This window comes from Heptranchias perlo, chromosome 18, assembly GCF_035084215.1.
Source record: "Heptranchias perlo isolate sHepPer1 chromosome 18, sHepPer1.hap1, whole genome shotgun sequence".
Taxonomy (NCBI): domain Eukaryota; kingdom Metazoa; phylum Chordata; class Chondrichthyes; order Hexanchiformes; family Hexanchidae; genus Heptranchias; species Heptranchias perlo.
Genome location: NC_090342.1, coordinates 7600116 through 7614857, shown reverse-complemented (window position 1 = coordinate 7614857; position 14742 = coordinate 7600116). Strand labels below are relative to the sequence as shown.

The 14742-nt window shown below is 44.6% G+C and overlaps 1 protein-coding gene across 2 annotated transcripts in view; it reads left to right on the top strand.

Moving 5' to 3' along the window:
- The first annotated feature begins 837 nt into the window (after window positions 1-837).
- The window catches only part of kitlga (kit ligand a), a 98552-nt gene continuing 84647 nt past the window's right edge, over window positions 838-14742 (top strand). Inside the window, exon 1 of one of the 2 annotated variants that reach the window (XM_067999314.1) lies at window positions 838-1385. In XM_067999314.1, coding sequence (XP_067855415.1) covers window positions 1371-1385 — 15 coding nt within the window. In that variant the 5' untranslated portion in view covers window positions 838-1370. The remainder of the gene's footprint in view (window positions 1386-14742) is intronic. The other variant, XM_067999315.1, reaches the window with a different exon arrangement.

The window sequence follows — 14742 nt, the reverse complement described above, 5'->3', positions numbered from 1 at the left end:
ATGCAAGTTCTTTCTTTGGAGGGCCCTCCCCTGATGGTTTAGAAAGTTTATCCAGCGAGTATCTGGACAATACAGACTAGGTTCAATTCCCCACTCTCTGCTGAGTTAGTTCATTTCGTGAGGAGGAGGGGGGAGGGGCTACAAATACTCTCAGCCGTCCTGGGTCAGGGAAGAGAAAATCAGACAGGATTCCCGTTGCTGATGCCCATCTAGCAACCCTTGGTGTGTGCGCATGTAGGCAATGGGTGAGGACAGTGTTGATTCTGGCCTGCTCCTGCTCCTATCTCTCATGGTCTTATGGCTCCAATGCCAGTCAGAGAAGCTGCCAACCCTCACACATGAATAATGAGCGATTAATGAGAGGACATCAAATGTCTGTCAAACTGTACTGCAGTGAGCTTCAAGAGGGGACATGGACAGGGAACTGAGGTGAACTAGGGATTTTTCGGAGGCTGATTCCCGAGGTCCCTGTCTTCCCTCTCAGGTGGGCGTAAAATATCCCATGGCACTATTTCAAAGTAGGGCAGGAGAGTTCTCCCCAGTGTCCTGGGGCCAATATTTATCACTCAACCAATAGCACTAAAAAACTAATTATCTGGTCATTATCTCATTGCTGTTTGCGGGACCTTGCTGTGCCCAAATTGGCTGGTACATTTCCTACATTACCACAGTGACTACACTTCAAAAGCACGTTAATTGTCTGTATGGCACTTTGGGTCGCCCTGAGACGCTTTATAAATGGAAGTCCTTGATTAATACGGTCATTCTCTGCTTCAGCTTTCTGCTCGGTGCGCAGGGCCAAGTGACTCGGTCGCTCCAAACCAGTCAGTCAGTCGAAGAAGCAGCTTCAAAGTCCAACAAATAATCGCGAAAAGGACAGCAGATCCAGACTGTTAGGACACTGAAGACTTACGGGAGAGACCGGGGAACTGGCAGACCCCCCTCCCCCCTAAATGAACCCGAGCCCAGTATCACTTTAAAACTCCTCTCCCTGTGCTGTGGGTGTGTGCGCAGGCGGTGACAATCTTGTGTGAAAGCTCATTTCCCCTGCCGCTCATTTCTAAAGTCCAGTCTGTTAAACCTTCTTTGGGTTCTGGTGCATGTTATTTTTTTTTTCCCCCCCTCTCCCGATGCCAGTGTCCCTTGCGCCGCCAAGTACTTTAAACAGGCGTGTCTGCTCATTCCGGGAAAGGAAACTGCCTGGATGTTTTTTAATATATAAACACATTTGGGGAGAGAGAGAGAGATAAGTGGAGATCGAGCCTTGCAACTGCGGGAACTGATCCAGGACAACATGCGGCTGGTACTATCGGAATTGAGTTAACAGGATCTTTGCGAAGGAGAGAGAGAGATATTATTGAGATTCCCTTATGAAGAAGGCAAATGTGAGTAAATTTGCATGCAGTGGGATTTGGGAAAGCCCGGTCCTGGGGTTGCAGCAATTGTTCGCTCCACTGCTTCTCACACTGGGGCTGTAGATACCGAGTGGGCTTTGCTGAACAGGCAGAGAGGCAGCAGGTACAAGGGGAGGGGGAGAGAGAGTGAGTGGAGGGGCATTTACAGGTGGGCATTCCGTGCCCATGCCCCGTCCACCCAACGTGTTGATGCAGCTGAGGATCGGATCCTGGCTGGGTCAAAGATTCTTCATATCTTTTATTAAAATCTGATTTTAATGAATACCGAAATGAAAAAAGCAAAGTCTCTTGCTGTGGCCGTGCTGGGAGAAAGGGGGGAAGCCAGAATATATTGTACCTCGTTCAACAGAATCTACCGCGTTGAAACTTCTTTGTAAAGTTAAGCATTGATTATATATTACCGGCTATTCGCCCTCCTGATGGTGAGCACTGTAGCAGAGTAACGTGGCACAAAGTTTGATCCCAAAGGGTTAATGTAGCAGAAACTATTATTTCCCAAAGCAGTATTTTGCACTTCGGCTGGTTTCTTTTCTTTTTAAATTTTAAGCATTAGCGATTGGCACAGGGTAATGGGACCCAATGCTAAACCTGCAGTGGTTTTAAAAAGTATTGGAAATCAACCCCAGCAGGATTTGGTTCTAGACTCTCCGGGTTTATTGAGATGAGATTCACACGTGCTACAAAACCATTGCTTGCGAACGAATTTGTTTGGGAACAGTGCAGAGTTTTTAGCTTTTATTGTCAGCCCCATTAGAAGCTATGATCGAATTAGAGATTGTCTCATTAATTACAGGGATATTGCAATACTTGTGGAATTTGGCTAATGCGACAATAGTTTGTATTTATATAGCGCCTTTATAACGTAGTAAAATGTCCCACGGCGCTTCTCAGGGGCGTTATCAGTACAAAAATTGACACAGAGCCACAGAAGGAGATATTAGGGAGAGGTGACCAAAAGCTTGGTCAAAGAGGTAGGTTTTAAGGAGTGCATTAAAGGAAGAGAGAGAAGTTTAGGGAGGGAATTCCAGAGCTTTAGGGGCCTGGGCAGCTGAAGGCATGGCCGCCAATTGTGGAGGGAAAGGAGTGGGGGATGGAGGAGCGCAGAGATCTCAGAGGCTTGTGGTGCTGGAGGAGGTTACAGAGGTAGGGAGGGGCCAGGCCATGGCGGGATTTGAACACGAGGGTGAAATTTTTAAAATCGAGGCGTTGGAGCCAATGTAGGCCAGCGAGCACAGAGATGATGGGCAAACGGGGACTTGGTGCGAGTTAGGACGGGCAGCAGATTTTCCAATATACTAGCTGATATCACGTGACATTGCCCATGGGTAGTATAGGATGGGTGGAGGCATGTGTGATGTTTAGCTGCTAACTTGGCCTGTTCCTTTAAGGCAACTGCTCTAAATAGGGCCATTCAAGTAATTGTAGCTACTTACAAACTGCTGAGGTCAATTTCAGCTTGTAAATTTCAGGCTGCATATCAATAACTGGCTTCCTTTTTTATATATCAAAGGGTGTTTTGCTATGGTAACACTATGGTGTGTGGCTTCTGAACGCAAAGTAGATGTAATCACACAAACTGATCACTATTGGTGAATTAGTAAGAGGGCAACAGCTTAATCACACTCACTGACATTCCTGCCCATGAAGTGCAGTTTTTTATGAGTTACAAACCAAATGGAAAATTCACTAAAAACATTCCTGGCTCGGCAAAGCAGCTAAGTGGTTTTGACCGGAGGACTTGCTTTGTTACTGGATCAGGTTCCTTCTGCATTGTTTAACCTGGAGCAGTAGGACTGGTCTGACTGATCAGGGACGCTGTCTAGTGGTGACAAGAAGGGAAATAAAAACCAGGGCAAGAAGCTCCTCCTTGTCATTATGATTTGACTCGCAAAGTTAAGCAAGCTGAATTGCAATACGGGGGCAGTGGTCTAGAGCCCCTTTGCTGTTCAGGGCATGTAGTCGGAGTAACGGTCTTTAAAGATAGAATGAGAAAAGTTATGTCTTCAGTGCTGTATTGCATATTGTTAGGATCAAGGAAGATAGGAGCAGGAGGAGGCCATTCAGCCCCTCGAGCCTGTTCCGCCATTCGATGCGATCATGTCTGATCTGTATCTTAACTCCATCGACCCGCCTCAGTTCCATAACCGTAATACCCTTGCCAACAAAAATTTATAGGAGCTGCTAGTAGCTATTGCTTGCAGGGCATTTATTGCCTCCACCTCTTGGGAACCTTTTTAAGAACATAAGAAATAGGAGCAGGAGTAGGCCATACGGCCCCTCGAGCCTGCTCCGCCATTCAACCAGATCATGGCTGATCTTCGACCAGAGGGGGCAAGGACAGCCCATCAGCCCAGTCCTCGCTGACCTATATTGGCCCCCAACACAATCAATTTAAAATCATGGCTGTTTTTCTGTGTATGGAGCACTCTACTTAACAGTGAATGACGAGGAAAGATAAGAACAAGATGATTAAGCTGCTCCAGGGCACACTATGAATGTAAAATTAGATGCTTTGACAATCGACATAGAACCTTTGAAGCAATGCAGAGAAGGGTACATGATTGATCGCTGTTTTTGGAGAAGGGAGGTATGAGGCAAGGTTTGAGAAAGGTGTACATTAGTGTAGTGGTTCTGTTCCTGGACTAGTAATCCAGAGACTGAAAGTTCAAGTCCCACTGTGGGAGTTTTCAAAAAAAAATTGAAAATAGAAAGTTGGCATAAGTAAAACTGTTGAAGAAACCGAGCTGGTTCACTAATCTCCTTTTTAAGGGAGGAAACCTGCCGTTTTTACCCGGTCTGGCTTATACGTGACTCCAGTCCCACGCCGACGTGGTTGACTCTTAACTGCCCTCTGAAGTGGCCTAGCAAGCCACCTTCTGAGCAATGAGAGATGGGCAATAAATGCCGGCCTTGCCAGCGACGCCCACATCCCGAGAATGAAAAACAGTTCGTAATGTTCATTTTTAAAAATTCATTCATGGGATGTGGACGTCGCTGGTGAGGCCGGCATTTTTAGCCCATCCCTAATTGCCCTTGAGAAGGTGGTGGTGAGCCGCCTTCTTGAACCGCTGCAGTCCGTGTGGTGAAGGTTCTCCCACAGTGCTGTTAGGAAGGGAGTTCCAGGATTTTGACCCAGCGACGATGAAGGAACGGCGATATATTTCCAAGTCGGGATGGTGTGTGACTTGGAGGGGAACGTGCAGGTGGTGTTGTTCCCATGTGCCTGCTGCTCTTGTCCTTCTAGATGGTAGAGGTCGCGGGTTTGGGAGGTGCTGTCGAAGAAGCCTTGGCGAGTTGCTGCAGTGCATCCTGTGGATGGTACACACTGCAGCCACGGTGCGCCGGTGGTGAAGGGAGTGAATGTTTAGGGTGGTGGAAGGGGTGCCAATCAAGCGGGCTGCTTTGTCCTGGATGGTGTCGAGCTTCTTGAGTGTTGTTGGAGTTGCACTCATCCAGGCAAGTGGAGAGTATTCCATCACACTCCTGACTTGTGCCTTGTAGATGAAAGGCAGTGAATGAAAACGGACCTTATAGAAATATGTTAGATATTAAGTGGAACAGGAAAGGTTAATGCTGAGTGCGATTTGAAATAGTGCTTCAGATTCGCTAACCTGAAATGACGCTCAGGATTAATCCTCACCTCCATCTTCAAGGCCCTCCTTCCAATCCAGTCACCTACATTCTCTCATCCCAGCCAGTTCCCTGGTATAGAACCACTTCGCCCCTATAAGTTCAAAAAAACAATTTACGCAGAGAGTTGTTATGATCTGGAACGCACTGCCTGAGAGAGCGGTGGAAACAGGTTCAATAATAACTTTCAAAACAGAATTGGATAAATACTTGAAGGGGAAAATTTGCAGGACTATAGGGAAAGAGCAAGGGAGTGGGACTAATTGGATTGCTCTTTCAAAGAGCCGGCACAGGCACAATGGGCTGAATGGCCTCCTTTAGTGCTGTAAAATTCTATGATTCTATCTGCTTTATTTATTTTTCTTCCTCTCCAACTGCCCCCAGGCACTTTTTACATTAAAGCCACCACACAAGTGTACGTTTGTGTAGATGAAGCATGACTGCAGGTCAAGGGCAAACAGGTTCAAACTGGTTAGGGGCACTTGAGAGCAAATACCAGGAAGCACTTGTTCACAGTGGTCTCTTAGGTAGGGTAAGTGGAAGCCCAAACTCCAAAATCGCTCAGTAGCCAGCTGCTGTGATGAGCAGAAACATATGGAAGGACGAGTTAGATGGGCAGAATGGCATCCCCTATCTGTGCTTTTCTCCGTGAACTAACTAGAATGAGGTTCAAAGCAGATATCTAGAGAAGCTGGGATTGTTCTCCTTTAGAGCAGAGAAGGTTAAGGAGAGATTTAATAGAGGTGTTCAAAATTATATGGGGTTTCGATAGAGTAAGGAGAAACCGTCAGTAACCAGAGGACACAGATTTAAGATAATTGCCAAAAGAACCAGAGGGGAGATGAGGGGCAGTTTTTTTCCCGCAGCGAGTTGTTATGATCTTGGATGCAAGGCGTGAAAGGGCGGTGGAAGCAGATTCAATATTAAATTTTCAAAAGGGAATTGGATAAATACTTGGAGGGGAAACATTTGCAGGGTTATGGGGAAAGAGCAGGGGGAGCCTGCACAGGCACAGTGGGCCAAATGGCCTCCTTCAGATACTGTAAGATTCAATGATTTCACACAATGTTGTTTTTTAACCTTCAAATTTAATCGTAATAAACATAGATTTTTTTTTAAAAGACCTGATTTAGCAATTGATCTTGTACAATGCTGGTCAGGTGCTCAGTAGTGATCTCAGAGGAAATTCCTTTCTTCTGTGGTTCCTCCTGACTGTGCTAGAGTGGGAAAGCTTGCAAAAATGGCAGGGGACCAGCTGTGTTACTGGTAGTGCAGTACAGGCTGACATGTTCCTCCATTGTTTGTTCATTGGCACTTGCATTTAAAGAGGAACGAGGCCTAAATGAGATGGAAGTGTTGCAAAATCTTCCTGTGGAGTGTTACCTAAAAAGAAACGGTAGTTCATTTTAGCTTTATTCTTCTCAGTTAGAAAACTTAATGGTGCGCGTTCCGACATGGGTAACTGTTTGGATCAATAATGTTCTCAATCAGATTTCTCACATTGAGAAATAAAAACTCCACAGGAAGAGTAATCCATCCGTGGCTAACTAAAGAAGTTGAGGAGAGTGTTAGATTGAAAGAAGAGGCCTATAATGTTGCCAAGAAAAGTAGTAAGCCCGGGGATTGGGAGAGTTTCAGAAACCAACAAAGGACAACCAAAAAATTGATGATAAGGGAGAAAATAGAATATGAAAGTAAACTAGCAAGAAATATAAAAACGGATTGTAAGAGCTTCTACAAGTATGTAAAAAGGAAGAGAGTAGCAAAAATAAACATTGGTCCCTTAGAGGCTGAGACAGGAGAAATTATAATGGGGAATCAGGAAATGGCAGATGCGTTAAACAAATATTTAGTACAAAAATAGTGGGGAACCAAGGGGTAAATGAGAGTGAGGAACTTAAAACAATCAATATCACTAGAGAAAAAGTACAGGACAAGCTAATGTGACTACAAGCCAACAAATCCCCTGGACCTAATGGCCTACATCCGAGGGTTCTAAACGAGGTGGCTGCAGAAATAGTGGATGCATCGGTTATGATCTTCCAAAATTCTCTAGATTCTGGAATGATCCCAGTGGTTTGGAGGGTAGCAAATGTTATCCCGCTATTCAAGAAGGGACGGAGAGAAAAAACAGGGAACTATAGGCCAGTTAGCCTGAAAATCGGTCATCAGGAAAATCGGTCGTCAGGAAAATGCTGGAATCCATTATTAAGGAAGTGGTAGCAGGGCACTTAGATATGATGTTCTAAGAGTCAATATGGTTTTATGATAGTTTTATGAAAGGGAAATCGTGTTTGACAAATTTATTAGAGTTTTTTGAGGGTGTAACTAGCAGGGTAGATAAAGGGGAATCAGTGGATGTATATTTGGATTTTCAAAAGGCATTCGATAAGGTACCACATAAAAAGTTGTTACACAAGGTAAAGGATAATATATTAGCATGGATAGAAAAGAGAGAGTAGGGATAAACGGGTCACTGTCAGATTGGCAGGCTGTAACTAGTGGGGTGCGGCGAGGAGCAGTGCTTGGACCTCAGCTGCTTACAATCGATATTAATGACTTAGATGAAGTAATGTATCCAAGTTTGCTGATGATACAAAGCTAGGTGGGAAAGTAAGCTGTGAGGAGGACAGAAAGAGTCTGCAATGGGATATAAACAGGTTAAGTGAGTGGGCAAGAAGGTGGGGAAATGTAAGGTTATTCACTTTGGTAGGAAGAATAGAAAAAACGAATATTTTTTAAATGGTGAGAAATTATTAATGTTGGTGTCCAGAGACTTGGGTGTCCTCGTACAAGAAACACAAGAAGTTACCTATGCAGGTACAGAAAGCAATTAGGAAGGCAAATGGCATGTTGGCCTTTATTGCAAGGGGGTTGGAGTATAGAGTAAGGAAGTCTTATTACAGTTGTACAGGGCATTAGTGAGACCTCACCTGGAGTACTACGTACAGTTTTGGTCTCCTTATCTAAGGAAGGATATACTTGCCTTGGAGGCGGTGCAACGATGACTCACTAGATTAATTCCTGGGATGAGAGGGTTGTCCTATGAAGAGAGGTTGAGTAGAATGGGCCTATACTCTCTGGAGTTTAGAAGAATGAGAGATGTTCTCATTGAATCGTATAAGATTCTGAGGGGGCTTGACAGGGTAGATGCTGAGAGATTGTTTCCCCTGGCTAGAGAGTCTAGAACTAGAGGGCATAATCGCAGGTGACTGGGTCGGCCGTTCAGGACTGAGATGAGGAGGAATTTCTTCACGCAGAGGATTGCGAATCTTAGGAATTCTCTACCCCGGAGGGCTGTGGATACTGAGTCATTGAATATATTCAAGGCTGATATGGATAGATTTTTGGACTCTAGGGGAATCAAGGGAGATGGGGATCGGGCGGGAAAGTGGAGTTGAGGTTGAAGATCAGCCATGATCTGATTGAATGGCGGAGCAGGCTTGTGGGGCCATATGGACTACTCCTGCTTCCACTTCTTATGTTCTTAGATAGTCATATTAATCATTGAATTATAGAATGATACAGCACAGAAGGAGTCCATTTGGCCCATCGTTCCTGTGCCGGCTCTTTGAAAGAGCTATCCAATTAGTCGCACTCCCCATAGCCCTGCAAATTTTTCCCCTTCAAGTATTTATCCACTAACCTTTTGAAAGTTACTATTGAATCTGCTTCCACCACCCTCTCAGGCAGTGCATTCCAGATCATAATAATGCACTGCGTAAAAAAAACTCTTCATCTCGCCTCTGGTTCTTTTGCCAATTACCTTAAATCTGTGACCTCTGGTTACCAACCCAACTACCACTGGAAAACAGTTTCTCCTTATCAAAACCCCTCATAATTTTGAACACCTCTATAACCTTGTCTGTTCTAAGGAGGACAACCCCAGCTTCTCTCGTCTCTCCACGTAACTCAAATCAAATATACGTTCATTTTTTTTATATTCAAGGAGTCTTCCCTAAAAGTTCCCATCCTTTTGCATGGGACTCTGGATCATGGCAACTGATAGAGCAGCTTGGGAACGATACCACTGACTCTGTGATCCAGATCTTCTGGCGGGGACCAGGGTTTGCAGGGTGCGTGTCTTGGGAGGTAGTGGACCTGTAGCTCATGATTTATCTTCTCTCCGTGCAAGCCCTTGATTTCTTGAGATGCACCCACTTTGAGTTCCTCTCTCCACCAGAGAGATAAGATAAATCAGGTCTACTAAATGCACCTTAAACCCAAACTGCAGTGCAGAGATTTGAGCTATTTATAAACGATTATCGAACAATTTCTCCTGGTCAGCATTCTTTAATTTTGAATTTGTTTTTTTCATTCTCAGCTGCTCTGTGACACTTTCATTCTGTAATTCAGTGACTATTTTAACCCCGCGTTATGTGAATTATACAGCAAAGAAGCACATTTGAGAAGTACATGGTGATACTTTTCTTCCCCAACATTTTCCACTGTATAAAAATAGCAGGACTCAGCCCAATATTGGCCATATTTCCAGTGCAGACAGGATTAAGCTGAGTCAAGTTGCAAAATTGGTATTTTCCTTTCTACCACTCAGTGGAAACATGCAGATCTGAAAAGAATTTTGTACGCCTCGCATAGGGAACACCTTGTGCTCGGTGCCAAAGATAAAATAGGCAAATGGGAGAATGGTTGCCTATTAAAATTCTCAGCGTCACGCCTTCTTTTAAGAGGCTCCTTTTAAAAATTACCTCATTGCCGAGCTTTTGGCCGCCTGTTCTAATGTCTCCTTCTTCGGCTTGGTGTCAATTTTTGTCTGTTTACGCTCCTGTAAAGCGCCTTAGGATGTTTTACTACATTAAGGGCACTATATAAATTCATGTTGTTGTTGTGGTGGTGGTGGTGACCTGATCACCATGACTGACCTACAGTAGCACTCTTGTCTCTGAGTCAAAAGATTGTGGGTTCAAGCCCCATTCCAGAGACTTGAGCACAAAATCTAGGCTGACACTCCAGTGCAGCACTGAGGGAATGCTGCACAGCCGGGGGGGAAAGCTGCACTGTCGGAGGTGTCGACTTTCGGATGAAATGTTAAACCGAGGCCCCGTCTGCCCTCTCGGGTGGATGTAAAAGATCCCATGGCATTATTCAAAGAAGAGCAGGGGAGTTCTCCCTGGTGTCCTGGCCAATATTTATCCCTCCATCAACATTACTAAAAAAACAGATTATTGGTCATTATCTCATTGCTGTTTGTGAGATCTTGCTGTGCGCAAATTGGATGCTGCGTCTCCAACACTTGAAAAATATTTAATTGGCTGTAAAACGCTTTGGGTTGTCCTGAGGTTGTGAAAGGCACTATATAAATGTAAGTTTGTTCTTCTTTTATCTGCTGAATCTCATCTGTTACTTTCGGACTCTAGAGGCAAAACAAATCCCAGAATAGAGGGGTGACTAGGCGTTTCCTGTTTCACATCACAAATTTTCATACGTTCATCAAACGAGTCCCTTTCTTGTTATGAAAGTGATTTAAAGGTGCTCATCGCACCAGCATCCCAGGAAATGTTACAAACTATAAAACTCCTTTTTGTGTCCTCTGCTCACAGGTCCTAAGGAGAGAACGAAAGTGCCTCCCCCCACAAAATGACAATTTGCTGGCTAGGTCAACTAGACATGACAGGCTGCCGAAACAACCCTGAGTGAAACAACCCTATAATATAGAGAGCAGCTTCACTGCTGATGATTATGTCACCCCCCTGTGCTCACTGACCTACATTGGCTCCCGGTCCAGCAACACCTCTGTTTTAAAATTCTCATCCTTGTTTTCAAACCCCTCCATGGCCTCACCCCTCCCTATCTCTGTAACCTCCTCCAGCCCTACGACCCTCCCAGATCTCTGCACTCCTCCAATTCTTGCCTCTTGCACATCCCCAATTTTAATCGCTCCACCATTGGCGGCCTTGCCTTCAGCTGCCTAGGCCCTAAGCTCTGGAATTCTCTTCACCTCTCTTTCCTCCTTTTAAGATGTTCCTTAAAACCTACCTCTTTGACCTAGCTTTGGACACCTGTTCTAATGTCTCCTTATGCAGCTCAATGTCAAATTTTGTTTGAAAATCTCTCCTGTGTAGTGCCTTGGGATGTTTTACTACATTAAAGGCACTATATAAATACAACTTGTTGTTGTTGTGAGGCTTAGAACTCACAACCTTCTGACTCAAAGGCCAGAGTGCTACCAACTGATCCAGGTTTACACTCTGCTTTGCTCCAGTGCTAGGTCAAGCCCTGACTCCAGATTTACTCTACAACCTTAGCTTCACTAGTGTTGGTATGAAATGGTTTTGCTTTGACTTTGCACTGACTTCTAAAAGTTGTGGTGTACATGCAGCGTACATCCTCCTGAGCTCTTAGCATGTATCCATTCCAAATCTACAGAAGTCTTGTTATCATGACGTGCTGGAGTCAGTAGACTTGCTGCAAACAATATGAACTTCTTCTGACCTGTCACTTTTGTCTGCAACTATGCATAATGTCTCTGGCATCTATTTTTGCAAAATGTTCCATGATTAAAGTTAAATGTTATGAATCTGGTAAATGCCTGGTTTATACAGCCCGATGGTTAAACCACAAATGCGCATGATCATATTGGTAGCCTCAAAAATCAATTTGGGTGTTGGTTTGGACCATGGGCGAAATTGGGTCAGAAAATCATATGTAATGAAAATAAGGCATGAGTGTAAAGTAGGGCAAGATACAATTGCCCTAATGTGTAATAAAAATGTAGTCTTACGTTGAGAGGAACAGCTTACTATTCCTCCAACCCTACAACCCTCCAAGATCTCTGCGCTCCTCCAATTCTGGCCTCTTGTGCATCTCCGAATTTAATCACTGCACCTTTGGCGGCCGTGCCTCCAGCTGTCTAGGCCCTAAGTTCTGGAATCCCCTCCCTAAACCTCTCCACCTCTCTCTCCTCCTTTAAGACGTGCCTTAAAACCTACCTCTTTGACCAAGCTTTTGGTCATCCATTCTAATATCTCCTTATGTGGCTTGGTGTCAAATTTTGTTTTGTAATCGCTCTTGTGAAGCGCCTTGGGACTTTTTACTATGTTAAAGGTGCTATATAAATGCAAGTTGCTGTTGTTAATTACTGATGTACATAGCTGCACACCATTCTTATTTGCACTTTGCATTGGTGAAGATCCTTAGGGTCAGTTCTGGGAGTCGGTGCTCCCTAGGGAGCCAACATGGGTGCACGTCCCACCCATTTAAAATGCACAGATAGTCACGGGTTGCGTGCTGGTGATTTCTCACAGTGCACCTTGCTGGGGGGAGCTGAATTAGCCTGACAGTGTTTTAAAAGAATTCAAGGAAACAAGTAACTTACCAGGACCAAGAAAGTCGCTGCTAGTTACTTGACGCAAGCTCTCGACCGACGAGGTCATGCTTCAGGACTCCACACGGTCAACAAAGTTGCAACTATCTGTGTGGAGCTGTCAACCTTTAGCTCAGTTAATCTGTGTTTAGAAAAACCCATTCCATTGCAGATCAAGAAGATCGAGGTGAGCAAATGGGACTGTAGCCTCAGGTTTACATCTGGTTGACACCTCAGTGAGGTTCGTTTGTCGGTTGGTGTTAAGCTGCCAAGTCAACATGTGCTCAGTTTTCTGTGCTACGAATGGCAGAATCTTTGAGTTTAGGGTACATTAACACTACAAGCTCGTTGTCAAACAGTTCTGGCCTTGCACCAAGGCTAAGTGTGTGCAGTGCAAATTGGGTGTCAAGTTCTGAACTGACTCTGGAGTGGAGTGGAGTGGAGTGAGACTCCTTCCTCCAAGGAGTCTTGATCTCATCATAGAATTATTCAGGATAGGAGGCCGCCACTCAGTCCAGTGTGCCTGTGCCGCCTCTTTGAAAGAGTTATCCTATTAGTCCCACTCCCCCATAGCCCTGTAAATTATTTTGTCGTTTTCCACTATTTCACTTCGGTGCCAGGCTTCGTTTACACTATATCTGCGGCATTGGCACAAAGTGAACTTGTCTGGCATCGACACTACAGTTGTGTAAATTTGCATGTTTACAGTTGGCCTGTTGCCATCTCTTGTTCAGAGTCAACAGGTGAATGTTTTAACTTCAGGACAGACGGAAGTGATACGATAATGACCTGTCTACACGCAGGTGTTTCAGCTATGAATCTATTATGTGGAGATATCAGGGAGCGTCTGCATCAGCTGGTGGCTGGGTAAAGCACCCAGTAGAGGGAGTATCTGAAACATAAAACTGCTGTCCTCCTTCTAACAGAGGGCCTATACCTCAAGTCTTCTCTCCGCAGATTCTAACTCACCATTTGAGTGTATCCAGCATTTTTCGCCTGTGTTACAGATTTACAGCGTCTGCTGAGGTGTGATAGCCAATTAGACTGCAACATAAGAACATAAGAAATAGGAGCAGGAGGAGGCCATACGGCCCCTCGAGCCTGCTCCGCCATTCAATAAGATCATGGCTGATCTTCAACCTCAACTCCACTTTCCCACCCTATCTCCATATCCCTTGATTCCTTCTGGAGTTCAAAAATCTATCGATCTCAGCCTTGAATATACTCAACGACTGAGCATCCACAGCCCTCTGGGGTAGAGAATTCCAAAGATTCACAACCCTCATGTTGGTCCTAAATGGCCGACCCCTTATCTTGAGACTATGACCCCCAGTTCTAGACTCTCCAGCCGGGGAAACAGCCTCTCAGCACCTACCCTGTCAAGCCCTCCAAGAATTTTATACATTTCAATGAGATCACCTCTCATTCTTCAAAACTCCAACCCTCTCATCCCAGGAATCAATCTAGCGAACCTTCAAAGTACATCCTTCCTTAGGTAAGGAAACCAAAACTACACAGTACTCCAGGTGAGGTTTCACCAGAGCTGTATATAATTGCAGCAAGACCTCCTTACTCTTATACTCCAACCCACTTGCAATAAAGGCTAACATGCCATTTGCCTTCCTAATTGCTTGCTGTACCTGCATGTTAACTTTCTGTGATTCATGTACAAGGACACCCAAATCCCTCTGAATACCAACATTTTTGAGTCTCTCACCTTTTAAAAAATATTCTCTTTTCTGTTCTTCCTACCGAAGTGAATAACCTCACATTTCCCCACATCTGCCACCTTCTCGCCCACTCACTTAACCTGTCTATATCCCTTTGCAGCCTCTTTGCGTCCTCCTCACAGCTTACTTTCCCACCTAGTTTTGTATCGTCAGCAAACTTGGATACAATACACACTGTCCCCTTATCTAAGTCATTGATATATATTGTAAACAGCTGAGGCCCAAGCACCAATCCTTGCGGCACTCCACTAGTTACAATCTGCCAACCCGAAAATGACCCGTTTATTCCTGCTCTTTGTTTTCTGTTCGGTAACCAATCCTCAATCCATGCTAATATGTTACCCCCAATCCCATGAGCCCTAATCTTGTGTAACAACCTTTTGTGTGGCACCTTATCAAATGCCTTTTGAAAATCTAAATATACTATATCCACTGGTTCCCCTTTATCTACCCCGCTAGTTACACCCTCAAAAAACTTTTTATAAAACCGTGTTGAATCTGCCTAATCATATTATGATTTTCTAAGTGCCCTGTTACTATGTCCTTAACAATAGATTCTAGCATTTTCCCTACTACTGATGTCAGGCTAACTGGCCTGTGGTTCCCTGTTTTCTCTCTCACTCCTTTCTTGAATAGCGGGGTT